This window comes from Acomys russatus, chromosome 18 (genome assembly GCF_903995435.1).
Source record: "Acomys russatus chromosome 18, mAcoRus1.1, whole genome shotgun sequence".
In the NCBI taxonomy this organism is placed as follows: Eukaryota; Metazoa; Chordata; class Mammalia; order Rodentia; family Muridae; genus Acomys; species Acomys russatus.
Window position 1 is genome coordinate 10,180,627 of NC_067154.1, and position 15,161 is coordinate 10,195,787.

The window sequence follows — 15,161 nt, forward strand, 5'->3', positions numbered from 1 at the left end:
TTTTTCCCTCCTTATTAGGAGTGCTTTCTATAGAGACAAACTTAGCAGCTTTATTGCGATGTAATTTACATATCATGATGCTGATTCCTTGAAACGGGTACTTTAGTGTTTTTCAATATACCCAGGTGATGGTGCAGCCAGCACCATGGTGTGGGGAACAGAGAGCACCAGATGGCGCTGGTTGCCAGGTTCCAATTTTATGCCCACGCTGATCCCTGACACATTTCTCAAATACCTGGCTGGGGCCTTCATTTCCCCACTCACGGATGGCTCTTCACTGGAAGGGCTGTTTAAAGATTTAGGTGATGCTTTGTGTGCTAACTACATAATATAGTCTCTTTCTCTATGGCCTCACCTTTTCAGGTTTCAGCTACCCATGACCAACTATGAATGACCCAAAAATATGAAATGGAAAATTCCAGACATGAGCAACTCATGAATTTTAAAGTTCATGACAGCACATTGTTATAGTTGTTGAATTTTATGAATTAGGAATTGCTAGTTTCCCACTGTGCCAAATTTATAAATTAAACTGTCATGGGTATATTAGGACCCAGAATATGCTCAGGGCTTGGTATTATTGGTGGTTTTAGGGATCCCCTGAGAGTTTTAGAATGTATTCTGTAGAATAAGGGGAGAACCCACCTAGAGAAACAGCAATTAATCTCTTCTGCTTTGGTGTACCCCGATCCTTTAGCCATTCATCATACAAAAGGGGGCGGGGCTAGAGAAGGCACTGACCTATGGTCTTTAGCCATTTTTCCTTTCCTTGGGAGAGCAGGAAAAAATTATGGGTCAGAGGGGTGCTCCTTGCCCTATATGTTTATTCACGTAGATTTTAATGACTCTATCGGGGATGGTGGGGGTCACGAGTAGGTTCTTATCCCAAAGTAGCCCTTTCTGGAAGGTTCTCACTTCCCAGCTATAGATCGTTGATGTTGCAATGAGCTCCAGAATAATCCAGTTAAACGTTTCCTTTAGCAGTCGGAGAAACTAAGGCCTTGGTCACATGGTCAAGGCTAGTTCACTTCTAGTGCCTATTTGTTAGAGTGAAGCAAAGCATTCTGGGACATGACGCTGTCTCAGCTATGTGGAATGCCAGGGTTTGGGGTTTAGTTGTTGACCCCACATCTCCACGCCTCTTTCTCCAAAAGCAAGGCTACCCTTGCTGTTGTTTGGGTTCACTTGTTAGGAATGCAGTCAGAAGGCTGGCAAACTGCAGCACGTTAAGTGCTTATAATATCTGTGTAGTCGCTGTTGTTTGGAAAAAGTGGAAACCACTCCCATTCTGAGAAGAATCCGCACATTTGGTCTGAATCTTGGAATTCTTTTGGGTTTTTTGTTTCTGAATAGAGAGGGCTGACATTCTCCAGGCACCTCTGGTTTTGGAGAGATCGAGACCCAGGGGATTCTGAGAGAATTTGTTCCTTGCAAGTTACTCTGTTGCTAATAGATAATATGGCTCATGAGAGTTTTGCACCAGTTGGGAAGAGGTGTGTGTGTGTGTGTGTGTGTGTGTGTGTGTGTGTCTGTGTGTGTGTCTGTGTGTGTGTGCATGTGTCTGTGTGTGTGTCAGAAGACATCAGTAAAATCTTGAGAGAGATTTGACAATGTTTGTAAGCCCTAGAATTTCTTTTTAATTAACTTTTAAACTCACATGTAAACGCATCCACAGCAGCATTCTAATGTTATCCACTTCAGCAATTATATATTGAATAATGTAACATCCTTCTGTCCTCACTCCCATCCACTCCTCTTTTCCACTGTTCCTTTCCCCTTTGTGAGCCGGACGCTAAATCCTCGGTATGTGGGGGTCTGCTGTGTAGGTTACAGACTCAGCCCTCAGACAAGCAAGAGAATCAAAACTGGGTGTTTTCCATCCAAAGAACTGTTTAGGGTCCTAATTTAAAATGAGTAAAGCCTTTCACCAGGCCACATGCTTCCCTAAATCAGTTGGATTTTATGTAAACATTTATCTCTTTCGCACTTTTCCACCTACCACACCATTCTGGTAGTAATGGCTCGGTGAACATTAATGCTTTCACCAGATCCTGTTTGGGAACAGGAGTGGGGGAGGAGAGGGGGAAGTGCACACAGGGCACACAGAACACGTTATCTGGAGCCCGGTTGTTGAAAAGCAAAACTTCAAAAATCAAGGAGCAAATGAGAAGATGTGCTTAGCTTGGCTCTGACATGGGGAAAGAGGTGAATGACTTCCGGCAGGTATATGTTGGGGAGCAAGTTTGGGTGGGGTGGGGGGGCTCTTGCTCAGAAAGAGGTAAGTTTGTAGCAGATGGTTCGAGCAGGCCTGAGTGTTTGTAAGTGGCCGTGGCTGATGAGTGTAGGAATATCGTCCCCTAGAAAGAAGATGCTTGATTCTGGTCAGTCCTGACTTAAACAAAAGCCTCTCTCCTTCCTGTGCCCACCCAAGTGAGTGCAGACAGGCTTCTCCTGTGCTGTGGAAAGCTGTAGCAGGTTATAAGCGTTCCGTACGGTGCACAGTGCTGGCACAATGATTTCTTTGCCTTGGTCTTTCGGGAGAATTTTGATCAGGACCCCCACACCTTCATAGCACACAGAAAGCCATGCCTGCCTGGCCTCGCACACACCCCATACAAGATGGCCCCAGAGACAAGCCCAGGGAATATGCCAAATAATGGAAACATGTTTTTGCCATTATTTCAAAATCCGTAGCCAACCTTATTCATAGGTAGGGTCGGGAGCATGTTGCCCAGTGTGTTTAGCAAACAAAGATTAAGAGTCGCAGAAAAAAGATAGACCAGTTTCCCCCTCTGTCTGTTACCTCATGGCATCCTCTCATTGCCTTAGTTTTTAAGTGAAACATACAGTTAATTGGGGTGCTTTCTTTTGTGTGGGTGGTAAAAAAACAAAAGCAAACAAACAAATAAAAACACAAGGAGAAGGTCATGTCAAGATCCTCTTACCAAACCCGGGCTTTTAAAATAGAATTTTCTTGAAACTGATTCATTTCTACTTATTTTTATTGGTAAATCCTGGGGAAAATGTATATCTTTTCCTTTAAAGTTCTAATTCAAGGCGTAGATGCGAGAGTTCTGAAGGGACCTTGGGACTGCGGTAAAATTTCGTTGTCATAGTAACAGAAAGGGAAATAGGCCTAGCTCACCTGGGACTTCAACACTGCAAAAGCTAGATTTTTTTTTTTTTTTTTTTTTTTTTTTTTATTTAAGGAAAAGGACTCTGCAAGTGAAATAAATGAAAAACTTATTGTATTTTGAAACAAAAATTTTAAAATAGGGACGAGGCAAATTGCTGCAAAGGTTCCCTTTGTCATTTTTCTTGGTTGGTGCAACCGTCTGATCCGAGATGCCCAGTTTTGAAATGACACAAATTATTTAAGGGAATAAGGGCTTCAAAAAAAGAAAGATCATGCCTTACAAACAATAAGCACAGGTTGTGATTTGTGTTTCTCTGGGCTGTCTCTAGAGGGGCAGAGAGGCCGTTCCTGTTTGCTGTTCATCACAAATGCCTGGGCTATCCTTGCCCAATGGACTTAAGCTTTAGATAATTGTATACTGTTTTTTTTTTAATTATTTCTGCACATGTTGTGGGAAACCGAGACCACCTTCAGATGCAAGCATGAAGGTATTGTGTGGTCAGAAAAGGCTGAGACCTGAGAAGTCCTAGGTTCTGGGCCTTGTCCTGTGATTTCTAAGCCAGAGCAGTACTTTCTGTACAGCAGGGGTCACTACTGCACTCAGAGCCCTCTTTTGCAGAGGGAAGGCTGCACAGATTCCAGGCCGGTGGGTGTGAGGACCAGAGCCCAGATTGTGAACCGCTTAACAATCCCCCACCGTGATGGAGAAAGGGGTCTCCGAGCTTGCCATTGAAAACGTCCAAATTTGCAAATTGCAGAGGGTCAGCAGCCGTCCTCTCCCAGGCACGGCTGCTTGAAATTCCCCAGACCTGAAACACAATCGCCTATTTTTTTTTTTCTTTCCCCTCAAATCAAATCTAATAGAACGCAGATAGAGTCTCTCGTTAAAAAATGTTTACTGAAAAAAAAAAAAAAGTAACACATTGCTTTCTCTTCACAGATTCTTTTTAAAATTTTTCCTGAAGTGCAATCAGAATTGTTTGAAAACAGCAGGAAACCCAAGGGACATGAGACGGTTCCAGGTAAGGGGCCCTGAGGATCACACCTATTAAATAAGTCACCCTGTTTTCTCTCTCTTCCTCTCTCTCTTTCCCCTCAAATCCATACCTCATGGATAGTGCTAGCCCCACAAGAGATAACATTGATGAAAACCTCCTTCTACCAAGGTGGAAGGATGGAGGTTTTTCATTTTGTAGGGTTTAGGTTATTTCTTTTTCTTTTCTTTTCTTTTCTTTTTTTTTTTTTTTTTTTTTTTTTTTTTTTTTTTTTTTTTGCCTCTACTGGCAGAGCCTCATGGGAGAGGCACTAGCCTGGGCTGGAGATTTGATTTTCAGCCCTCGGGCTGCCCCTTGCACTCACAGCTGCCCACACCAGGGGCCATGTTCTTGATACTCAGCCACCTTGGGAGTTTTCAAAGCTGCTTCTCTGTGTGTTTTCTGCAAGCAACAGCTCCGGTCCTTCTCTTCCACCAGTTAACTGTTAGTGGTCCCTCGGCCTGTTGGAAGGTAGCAATCCAAGCAGCCATGGTCACTTTAAAACTGCAGCATGACAACAAGACCCAGGGGACAGTGACCCAGCTGCCTGACAGTGAAATCTGCCACCGATTTCATCACCCCTGCCACTGATGTGCTGAGGAGACAGCTAATAAACAGAGCTAGGGCAGAGCGTTGGGTTAGAGTTGGGAGGAAGTACAGCTGCCAGGCTCACTTCCCCATGATCTGAAGGACTGTATTTAACTCAACAAATGGTTCTTCTCCCCTCCATGTCTTCCCTGGGTATGTGTGGCTCTGTTCTCCACAGAGAATAAAAAAAAATGTATTAAACCATTGACGCTCAAGACTCAATAAGTTGAAAAAACAGGGTTGGTTACCCTACTGCCTCAAGAGAGGGAAGGTTCTAGAAAATGTGGCAACTCGACCCTGCTCCGAGAAGTGTCAGAATAAGGAGGATTGGTCACAGACCTCCTAGATCATGGGTGTGCAAGTGCCAAAGCTTCTGGGGTTGTGTTTTGCTGTGGCCTTGACATGGGCAATGGGTTTGCTGTGAGAAGTGATATTTGTTTACTCCATTCTGGACCCGGGGAGTTAGGTCCTGCCCCTGTGTGTCCTTTGGAGAATGTCTACAGTGAAGCCAAATGTCAAAAGGGTGTTGGGGACAAAACTACTGAGGAACTAACAGGGGCTTTGGGCGTAGCTCAGGGATAGAGAGCTTGCCTGGATCGGGGACCTTGGGGTTCAGCTCCCCCCGGCCCCCAGTACTGAAAAGAGAAGAGAGCAAACAAGAGAAAAGGGAAGGAAAGGAAGAAGGAGAGAAAGAGAAAGGGGAAAAAAACAGAAAAGAAAAAGAAATTAGGAGTGATGGGCATCCAGGAGGCCAGTGCAAATTGCTTCAAAAGCAATCCTGAATTCACTGTTTTCCAACCCACACCATGGTTATCCAATGATTTGCTATGACTAACTAATATCTATCTATCTATCTATCTATTCATGCATCTACTTTCTATTTTCTATATCTATCTATCATCTATTTTCTATATCATCTGATCTATCTATCTATCTATCTATCTATCTATCTATCTATCATCTGTTTACGGGTTTTGTTGAGGCAGGGTTTCTCTGTGTATTTTTGGTTGTCTGGGAACTTGCTGTGTAGACCAGGCTGGCCTTGATCTCTGAGAACTACCTGCCTCTGCTTCCTGGGACTAAAGGCAAGGCGTGCACCACCACCACTTAGCCCAAAATTGTAATTATAATATTTAATACCATCATCAAGCTCCATTTAAACAGTTGCTGCTTTGGAGTTAAAAATCTCCAGCAGATTCCTCTGTTGGATCATAGGAAGACAAAGAGACAAGCAGTCAGCCTTCCTAGAAATCCTCAGGAAGGTCCCACACAATGGAAGTTGACCATGCCAGCATTCCAAATGCTACTACAAAGTTAATTTTTGTTAAAGAACAGTGAATATTACCAGATTCTCAGGTTGCCACCAGGAGCAAATATTTGCTTCATTGCTGGAAGAAACACAGTCTAGGGAAAAAGAAGCAGGCAGCGTGGGTTCTATGCTATCTAAATTGGGGGTAGGGTGGGGCTGAGTGAAAAGTCAGGGTGTTCAGTGGACACATGCCTCAGAGGATCTTCAAATTTAAAACCCTACCCTCAATTTAGAAATGTATTCATGAGGCAAACACACACCAGCCTTGCTTGAGTCTTCAGGTCTTTGCTAAGTGAGGGTTTCTCTGCCCTTTGGGCTCTGTGGCTTAAAATTAATATGCCAACATCAGAGCCCCCGGGAAGCCTTGGCCTCCATGAGGGTAGTTAGCTTCTTCATAGACAAGCAGTGTGCAAGAAAGCTTATGAATTCAGGTATTATTTCTAGGGCCAACCTAACATCACCTGTCCATTTTGTTTCACGTTTTTAATTTAAGGTGAGGTGAAGTTCACGAACAACGCACACCTCTGTCACAAGCACTTTAGCGTGTGCCTGCCAATGGCTTTAACACCTCAATGGTGTTGTGTGACCGCCACTGCTGATTCCAGAACATTCTCATCACCTTGCAAATTACTCTGTGCTTCCTAATTACCATTTCTTCTCAGTTACCTGAAACCACTAACCTACTTTTTGCCTTTATGGATTTGTCCTGGAAATTTCATGTAAATCAAATCTCTCAATATGTCATGGATTTTTCACTTAGCATTGTTGTATTCAAGGTCAGTGAGGTAACAACACCTCATTCTTTTTTATAGCTGAGTACTATTCCATTGTCTGTGTAGATTGCATTTTGCTTACCCATTATTTAGTTAACTAACATTTGTGTTTTATGCCTTTAAAGCTTCTGTGATATTGAGTTGTTTTGGGAACATATGTTTTCAGTTCTCTTGGGGACAGAGCTAGGAGTAGCATTTCTGGATCACAGGGTAACTCTATCTTTAACTTTTTGAGAAACTGCCAAATTCTTTTCCACAGTGGCTGCACCAGTTTGGATTTCTACCAGTCATGTGTGAAGACACTAGCGTCTCTAATCCCTCCTAGTTTTATTTATTTTTTCTAAAGATTTATTTTATTCATAATTGTGTATGCGAATATAAGTGCGGTGCTTGCAGAGGCCAGAAGAGGTTGCTGGCTCACCTGGAGCTGGAGTTACAGACAGTGAACTGTCTATCATGGGTGCTGGGAAATGAACTTGGTCCTCGGCAAGAACAGCATGTTCTCTGCTCTGTTAAGCCATCTCTCCAGACCCCCGTTTTATTTTTAAAATGAGTCGCTCTATGGCACTAGAGTGGTCTCTCATCGCTGTTTTGGACTGCCCGTCCCTCATGCCTGAGGAAAGTGATGCCAGCTCCCTTTTGATGTATTTGTCACCCACTTCATCTCCTTTGGAAGATGCCCATTTAAATCCTTCGCTCATTTTGAAACGGGGTCTTTTTTTATTTTTATATTTTAATTGTCGAGTTGGCAAGGATTCATTATATATCTGAGATGCTGGGACCTCATTAGATTTGTGACCCAGCAGCTTTAGAAACGGCTCAGATTCCAGGAAGAAAGTAATGGGTCAGTAGCAGCTCTTTTATGTGGGGGAGGCTTGTATGACACAAGGGTTGCCTGTGTGCTGCATGGTCAACTGAGAAGCCTGGATCAGACTTCAGATGTGACACAAAGCCAGAGACAGCAGGTGGTGACGATGGTGGGAGAGTGGTCACAGAGCACAACTGGATTATACGTACCATTCGCATTGATAAGGGTGGCAGTTCTTTGCCTCACAGTAAAATAACTTCTGCTCATGATCAAACGCGTATATGATCGAAGAATGCTTCTGGGCAGATCTGAACGGAACACAGGCATTTCTAACAAAGCCATGAACCTAGCCGAACTCTTACTCCTCTCTTAATACTGGCAGAACTTAGAATCTTAACTTCCCCTCATCTGCCACCATTGAACAGGACCAAATCATTATATGAAGCACATGTCTGTGACTGAACCAATCAATCTCTTCTTCAGTTCTGATCAAACCCTAAACACCATAGGATATGCAGTTAATTGACAATTGTCTGTGGAAATATATGAGTCTTAACCCCTTCCCCCCCTTTTTTTTTTGGTCTCCAATTCCTTTGAGAGTCTGGGAAAGGCTGCATGCATAAAAATCTTAGTATGTTTGAGAATCTCCAGAGCATGTCCCAGGGTTCCACGGGCTTCTGATCTAAAGAAGTTCATCTAGTACCATGCATCAGCCTCAGCGTATATTCTGTACTCTGTCCACACAGGCCTGCCCCGTCTCCCAGCCACTCTCCTGGTTTTAAGGGTTACCTGTGTCAGGTGACTTCTGGCTCCATATCCTCTTTGGATCTGTAGATGAGGCTTTAGCTGGCCTTCTGAGCATCTTCCCTTCAATGGCTAATGAATGCATCTTAAAACAGAGCTTAGTGCTTACCAACCCCCCCCAACTCCCTCCAACCCCCCACCCCCTGCAGCCCCCCACCCCTGCTCCCAATCATTTCCCCCTCTTTCTTTGGTAAAGTGTCACTTCCTTCTCCTAAGTGTCCAGCAAACCCATCTCTCTCTCCTGTGATGGGTCCCTCTACTCCTTCCTAAGTCCAAACCCCTCTCGGCTCTAATGACAAGTGACCTATTAGGACACCACTGGCTAGCAACGCAAGAGTCTGGTAAGATACATTGCCTCAGTATCTTCATCACAGACAGATCTTCCACCTTACACACCTCAGGAAAGCCCCCGTGTGTTGTCTACTGCTCACAGGCACACCCCTCTGCTTTCACTGCCAGCGAGGCATCGTCTCACATGCGCACTTCTCTAAAAACCCTTCACTGTTTTCTAATTGGTGATTCCTCACCCTTCAGGACCACATGTTTGTTTGTTTGTTTGTTTGTTTGTTTGTTTTTGTGGTTTTTAGAGACAGGGTTTCTCTGTGTAGCCTTGGCTTTCCGAGACTCGCTTTGTGGACCAGGCTGGCCTCGAACTCACAGCGATCCGCCTGCCTCTGCCTCCCGAGTGCTGGGATTAAAGGCGTGCACCACCGCGCCCGGCTCAGGACCACATATGTATGTTATTTGGTGGAGCATTTTCTGCCTCCCCAGGGCTACTGGTTTCTTGCCCAACACACCATAGCCTCCATAACCTCTGACTATCACCACATTTCCAGGCAACGGGTATTTGTCTCTCTAACACAAGCTCCTTGAGTGCAGTTTGAATGGTTTGGTAACTTTTTATTTCTCACCTGTCCATAGCATCATCTGTAAACTCTGTAGTGCCCAACACATTGTTATTCCCTGAATTTTTAAGAGATGAAAGAAGAAAGGAAGGAAAAGGATGGATAAGGGAGAAGTTAGCATTTCCAGGGATCACTCCCCCTAAAAGGAAGATGTCCAGTGTAAGCTAAGTCAGAATGAGCCCCATTCTTTGTTTCTCTGCTAGATGGGTAAAGAATAGGCAGTTAAGAAACCCAGAGGAAGGTCAGCACGATGCTGTTTCCCGTATTTACATTCTAAAGCACAGTTAGAGTTGACAACAATTGTGGACTCCTCGCTGTTGTGTCTCCATCACGGATAGGTAGGCTGGGCCTGTTCCAGGTCACAGTGAAAACTTGCATGCCTTCACTCAGCTTGTCATCTATGAACATTGCAGAGAACTTTCCGTGTTCTTCTAACCAGGCCCAGGCAGGAGCTGGAGACCTAGCAGGGCAACCCAAATGCGCACCATCTCCATCTTCGGTGGGATGCAAGAAATAGAAGCCAGGAATGTTTTTCAGTGCCCAGGCCTGCTTCTCTAAGGTGTTTTGAGGAAGGACCCCTGCATGGTATAGTTGTCTTAGTGGTGCCTGTTGGAGTTCAGCCGTGTGGCCGGCGATGACGTAGACTTCTCATTGTAACCACAGTGTGGGCGTCCTTCTCAACAGTTTGCAGAGCTTACGTATGATGCCAGCAGGTCTACCACTCAAGACGGGACATTCATTAATAGAGAAGGCTGGGGTGTCTTCCATCCTGGGGGCAACACCAGCTTTCCCGTTAAGCTATCCTACTGTTGGTCTTTTTGATGGGTGTCCTACCTCCAAGTCAAAGTGTAAAGAAGGGTCATAGGAAGATAAATATTAGGACAAAGAGGGAGACTCCAGATGTCTTAAAATTATCCCCAAATTCAGGCCCTTTAAGTTCTACCAAATGATTTGTTTTTAGTTCCAGTGGGCTTTTATAAATGAACAACAACAACAAAAGCCAAAAATTTTACCAATTTTTTGTTTGTTTGTTTGTTTGTTTATTCTCTGACTTATAAGCTCAGCAAAGACTCTGGTCCGTGTCCATTTTAATTTGTATTGCTATGCTACGCAGAGAACCATCCAGAAGCCACATCCTCCTTGACCTTAAGAGCTATAATGTGGGCTGGAGAGTTGGTTCAGTGGTTAATAGCACTGTCTGCTCTTCCAAAGGTCCTGGGTTCAATTCCTAGCACCCGCATGGCAGCTCACAACTGTCTGTAGCTCCAAGTTCTGACACCCTCACACCAATGCACGTAAATTAAAATTAAATAAAGACAGATATATATATATATATTTTTTTTTTTTTTTTGAAAAGAGCTACATTGTAACTATCTACAGAGGGACACCTGAGTTTCTAGCAATTCACAGGATGGATGGGGAAAGACGTAGGAGCTGATTTGGTTTTTTGGATCGCATCTATTCATACAAGATGAGGTATAAATAGGGCATCTTGGGGAGGGTTAGGGGCTCCAGGGGAGGGGTTGACACTTTAGGGATCATGCCTATAGCAGGCCTGCCAGACTTCTGATGCGAGAAATATGTGGTGCTGGGGAGAACAGGGCCTCGGACACACAGATCCTCCGGTGGAAGGACTGACAGGCGTGGAAGAGCAGGATAATGTGATGTCCTCAGGTTTTTTACTTCAGCGGGCTGCAGCCACACAAGAATGATGGAGAAATTAGCTTCTCTGACAAAAATGCCTCGTCCACACAGCTGGGCGTTCACCATTAGTCTGTTTGACTGAATGAAGCAGGAGCAAAGGCCACGGCTACTCATGTCTTGGAACTGAGCCAACATCTATCCAACAACCCCTTATGATTTTTTTTTTTAAACCCCTAGCTCTTATATAAAACTTTTTAATGGCACTACCATCTATTTTCCTTAAATAAAAAATGTTGAATGTTTCTCTCACACCCGTTGAAGAGGGAAAGGAGAGTTTAAATTAACTCCAAATGGTACGAATTTAATACAGCCCCAGCTGCCGGCAGGTTTCTTCAGCGCAAACCTCTTGGTCTGAGAGCTGCCCCAGCTGCTGTGTGATCTCACAGCCCATCCCATTTGAAAGTCCCTGTGCTACCAGGGCCGCAGTTCTAAACACATAATGAAAACCACTTGACTTGGGGGCCCCTCTGATCAGCGGCTGAACCCACGCTTTGGCCATAAGCAAACCAGGTAGGCCCAGGGCGGCAGTCATCTCTCTGGGGTTGAGGGAGAAGCTCTGAGGGGATAAGAGGCTTTCTCTCTATGTGACGCTCTTGTTGTGGAATGCTGCGAGCTCCTTCTAGCTTTTCTCCGCCGAAGCAACCTTCTGTCTTCACACCTCCTGACCTTCAGTATCTCAAATGTGGCCAGGAATCAGGGTGATGTCAGTTGTGACTAACTTGCATTTTTGAGGATTTTGAGTTCTATTTTTTGGAGGAAGGGGGCAGGTGTCCAAATTGACAGCCACATAAATAACTTTTAGGCAAGGATATGCCAGACCTCGGACAGGTGAAAGCAAGTTCTACGTGTTCAAATGTCTTAGAGGATGCAAATTTGGGTGTTAAACTACCCCTGTGCCCATCCCAGTACAATGAAATAAAAAATTAAGAAAAAAAATTACTAGAACACAGACCAGAGCTTTCTCAGTCCTGTAACAGAAATGCATGCCTTTAAACTGCGTATGAGGAGACTATGTGGTTCTGATTTTTGATGGACAGCAGGTGACTCATGGTGTCCTTTGGGAGACAGGGTGGTGGGAGCGAATCATGGAGTCAAACAAAGAACTGCATCAAATGTATTACATGGCTCCCCAGAGGCTCCCAAAATTCTGCTAGTAAAATACCGCTCTTGACTGCAACATCCTTCTTGGCATCCAGTTTCGATGGGAAAAGCAGTGGGGCTGATGGAAGACGGTGAGGTACGGAGGCACGGCAAGTGTCTATGGCCTTTGAGAAGAAGGAATTGAGAATATGAAGCAGATGAACGGGCTCTAGGCTCTCTAGGGACATAATGAAAAGCTGGCTAAAAAAAAGTTCTGCCTCTTTATTTCTCTATGTATTCAATTCGATTTTTTTAAAAAGCAAGTCTGACCTAAAACATTTCTAGTAAGTGTTAAAAAAAAAAAAAAAAAAAAAAAGAACTAAAATAATTGATGTAAAAATAAAAACAAGCTCTATTCCAAAGCAGAGCTTGCCAAAACACCCCAGCAGAAGACCCTTGTACACAGAGTCTGTCTAGGTGGACTCCAGGCTTTTGCTTGGTTTTGCTTTCAAGTCAGAACAGCACTGGGGAGATAGCTCAGTGGAGACCTTGTCTTGCAAGTAAGTGTGAGGACCTCAGTCCCATTCCCAGAATCCTCATAAAAAGCTGGTGGCGCACTCCTTTAATCCCAGCACTTGAGAGGCAGAGGGAGGTGGATCTCTGTAAGTTCGAGGCCAGCCTGGGCTACAAAGTGAGTCCGGGAGAGCTAAGGCTACACAGAGAGACCCTGTCTCAAACAACAACACCACCACCAGCTGGGCACACTGCTAATCCCATCAGTGGTGACACGGGAGGCAGAGGCAGGCAGGTTCCGGGAGGCTCACTGCCAGTTAGTCAGCCTGCCTGGCAAAGTTCCTGAGTGACAAGAGACTCTGTCTCAAACAGTAGGCAGAAAGTGCTGGAGATTGTCCCTTGATACCACGTGAGCTCACCTCACACCCCCAAACCTGCATACGTGCCCACAAGCTTATGTACACAAGCCAGTCGTCTGAGTGTCCTCAACTTGGATAACTCAAGTTTTAGAATTCTCTATGAAAATACCTATCAAGGCTTTCAGGACTAGATTTTTTTCTTCTCATCTTTGAGGCTCAAGAGTGTTGAGTGGTGACACGGCTTAGTTTTCATGGATGTATTGCTGCACAGGGATAGTCACTGGTGACGTCTTCTGTTTACTCTGCTCCATCCTCCTTGCAGGCTGCTTGAAGCATTTAGTGCCTCAGAAGCTCAGTGCAAACTGATGGCAGCCTACATATGGTGCATGTACATATATGTAGGTAAACACTTATGTACATAAAATAAAACCCTCAATGGCTAGTTGAAGCACCACACTGTCTGGTCAGTTACGAAATAATCTTGTCTTTAATGCTACAACTCTTGGTGCAAACAATCCCAGAATCCTTCTGTCTGTTTCTATGGCAACCAGTTTTGTGTTCTCCTGTTTGGGGACTTGATACTTCATGGCACAGAAACTTTACCTGCAAAGAATGTAAAATAAAGCCTCTTTCTAAGAATCCTGGGAATACTTAAATATTTTTTTATGAAATTAAAAAAAAAAAACCCACCATGCTTGTGGGATAGGCATTTTAAGGTGATTTGGGGGACTCCGGAGTCCAGTCAACAAAGATGAATCTGGGCTTTAAATCTGGCTCACAACTCCACGTGCCAAGAGTGAGGTAGTATTGAGACGCGAATTGCAGTAGCCAACTGGTTTGTTGTTAGGCTGGGTGGCATTAATGAGGGCGCAGGCAGAACCATTTCATTATCCTCTCCCCATCAGTAACGGGGATTAGCCGGCATATTAAAAACACAATGCATATTTCTTCTTACAATGTGGACGCCCAGCTAGGTTGTCTCCCATGGCCAGAAGTCTGCCCCGATTCCTTCTCACTTTAATGGTCTCTATGCCTCTTTTCTCCTTCCACAGGTGGAATATAAAATCCCCACATACAGTTGTGCTTTGGGAAAGCTGAAATAACACATATAGCAACTGAACAGTAATAAGGGAAAAGCACATCATGAATTTAATTCCATTTCCAGATGTAAAATGTCATAAAGGTTCCCCCCACCCCCATACTTGGCAGAACAACGGGAATTTTTGGGGACCATTTTATTTCGCTGCATGTATGCATGTTCCTAAGTATGGATATCAGAGAGGCCTCGGCAGTGGGTAAGCTATAAATGCCTCCTGTTACTGCCTTCCTGAGGCCCCACATTGAGCTGAGAGGTGTATGACCCTCACAGAAATGGCAGAAGCCAGTGCCTGGCTAATAGTAGAATCTTGTGTGATTTGGGGGCGAGCACTCTGAAGATGGAGAAGGAGTCTTCTAGCCAGAGTCATTACCCCCTACAAACAATGGGATTGTTGTCTGTCCCAGAGAGCAAGTCACTTAGATGTCCCACCCATTTTTCTTCCTGACTTCTTTATTCTTAATCATCGTCACATAGGCACCTTGGGAGGAGCGCCTAGGTATGAGGTGAGAAAGGATGATGGGCCAGGACCAGGCCGTTCCTCTGATTAACATTAACCAGCAAAATCACGCAGTCAGAGCTTTGAGAATCGAGCTCTTGATAAAGATAGCAGCGGCCAAAGTGCAGTGTGAGGTATAAAGATAACCCACGGGTGGGGGATAAGTCTGTTTGGATGTCTACTTGCCATGTGCATAGTTTTGTCACTGAAGAAACCAGTCCTCCATTGGAAAATGAACTGTGTGGGCCGATTAACGGGTGGCCTTTTATGAGCTGGGAAGAACACTTTTCAACTCTGCTCCTGAGTGGTATAAATTATTAGGGTTAGAACCATGGGGTGTCTTATGGGCAGTAAAAAGAAAAATAGAATTAGAAAAGGGCAATCAGTTTTCACGTGTACTTTTGAGAGCCTGCTCTCTTACTGGTAGGTTCTCTTCTTACAGCTGTCTTTGGCCTCCTCCAGGAGCCTCTGCGGTGTTTCTCACTCATGTCTCTGCTAACACCACCTTATTCTTAGGTGACTTAGAATAGAGACACGCGGAGGCAGAGGCAAA

The 15,161-nt window shown here is 44.5% G+C and overlaps 1 protein-coding gene across 1 annotated transcript in view; it reads left to right on the forward strand.

Moving 5' to 3' along the window:
• Nucleotides 1-15,161, forward strand: part of Ebf2 (EBF transcription factor 2) — a 202,087-nt gene that overhangs the window by 138,738 nt on the left and 48,188 nt on the right. The window contains exon 7 of the mRNA XM_051160756.1: nucleotides 4,077-4,158. Within this exon, the coding sequence (XP_051016713.1) occupies nucleotides 4,077-4,158 (82 nt within the window). The remainder of the gene's footprint in view (nucleotides 1-4,076; nucleotides 4,159-15,161) is intronic.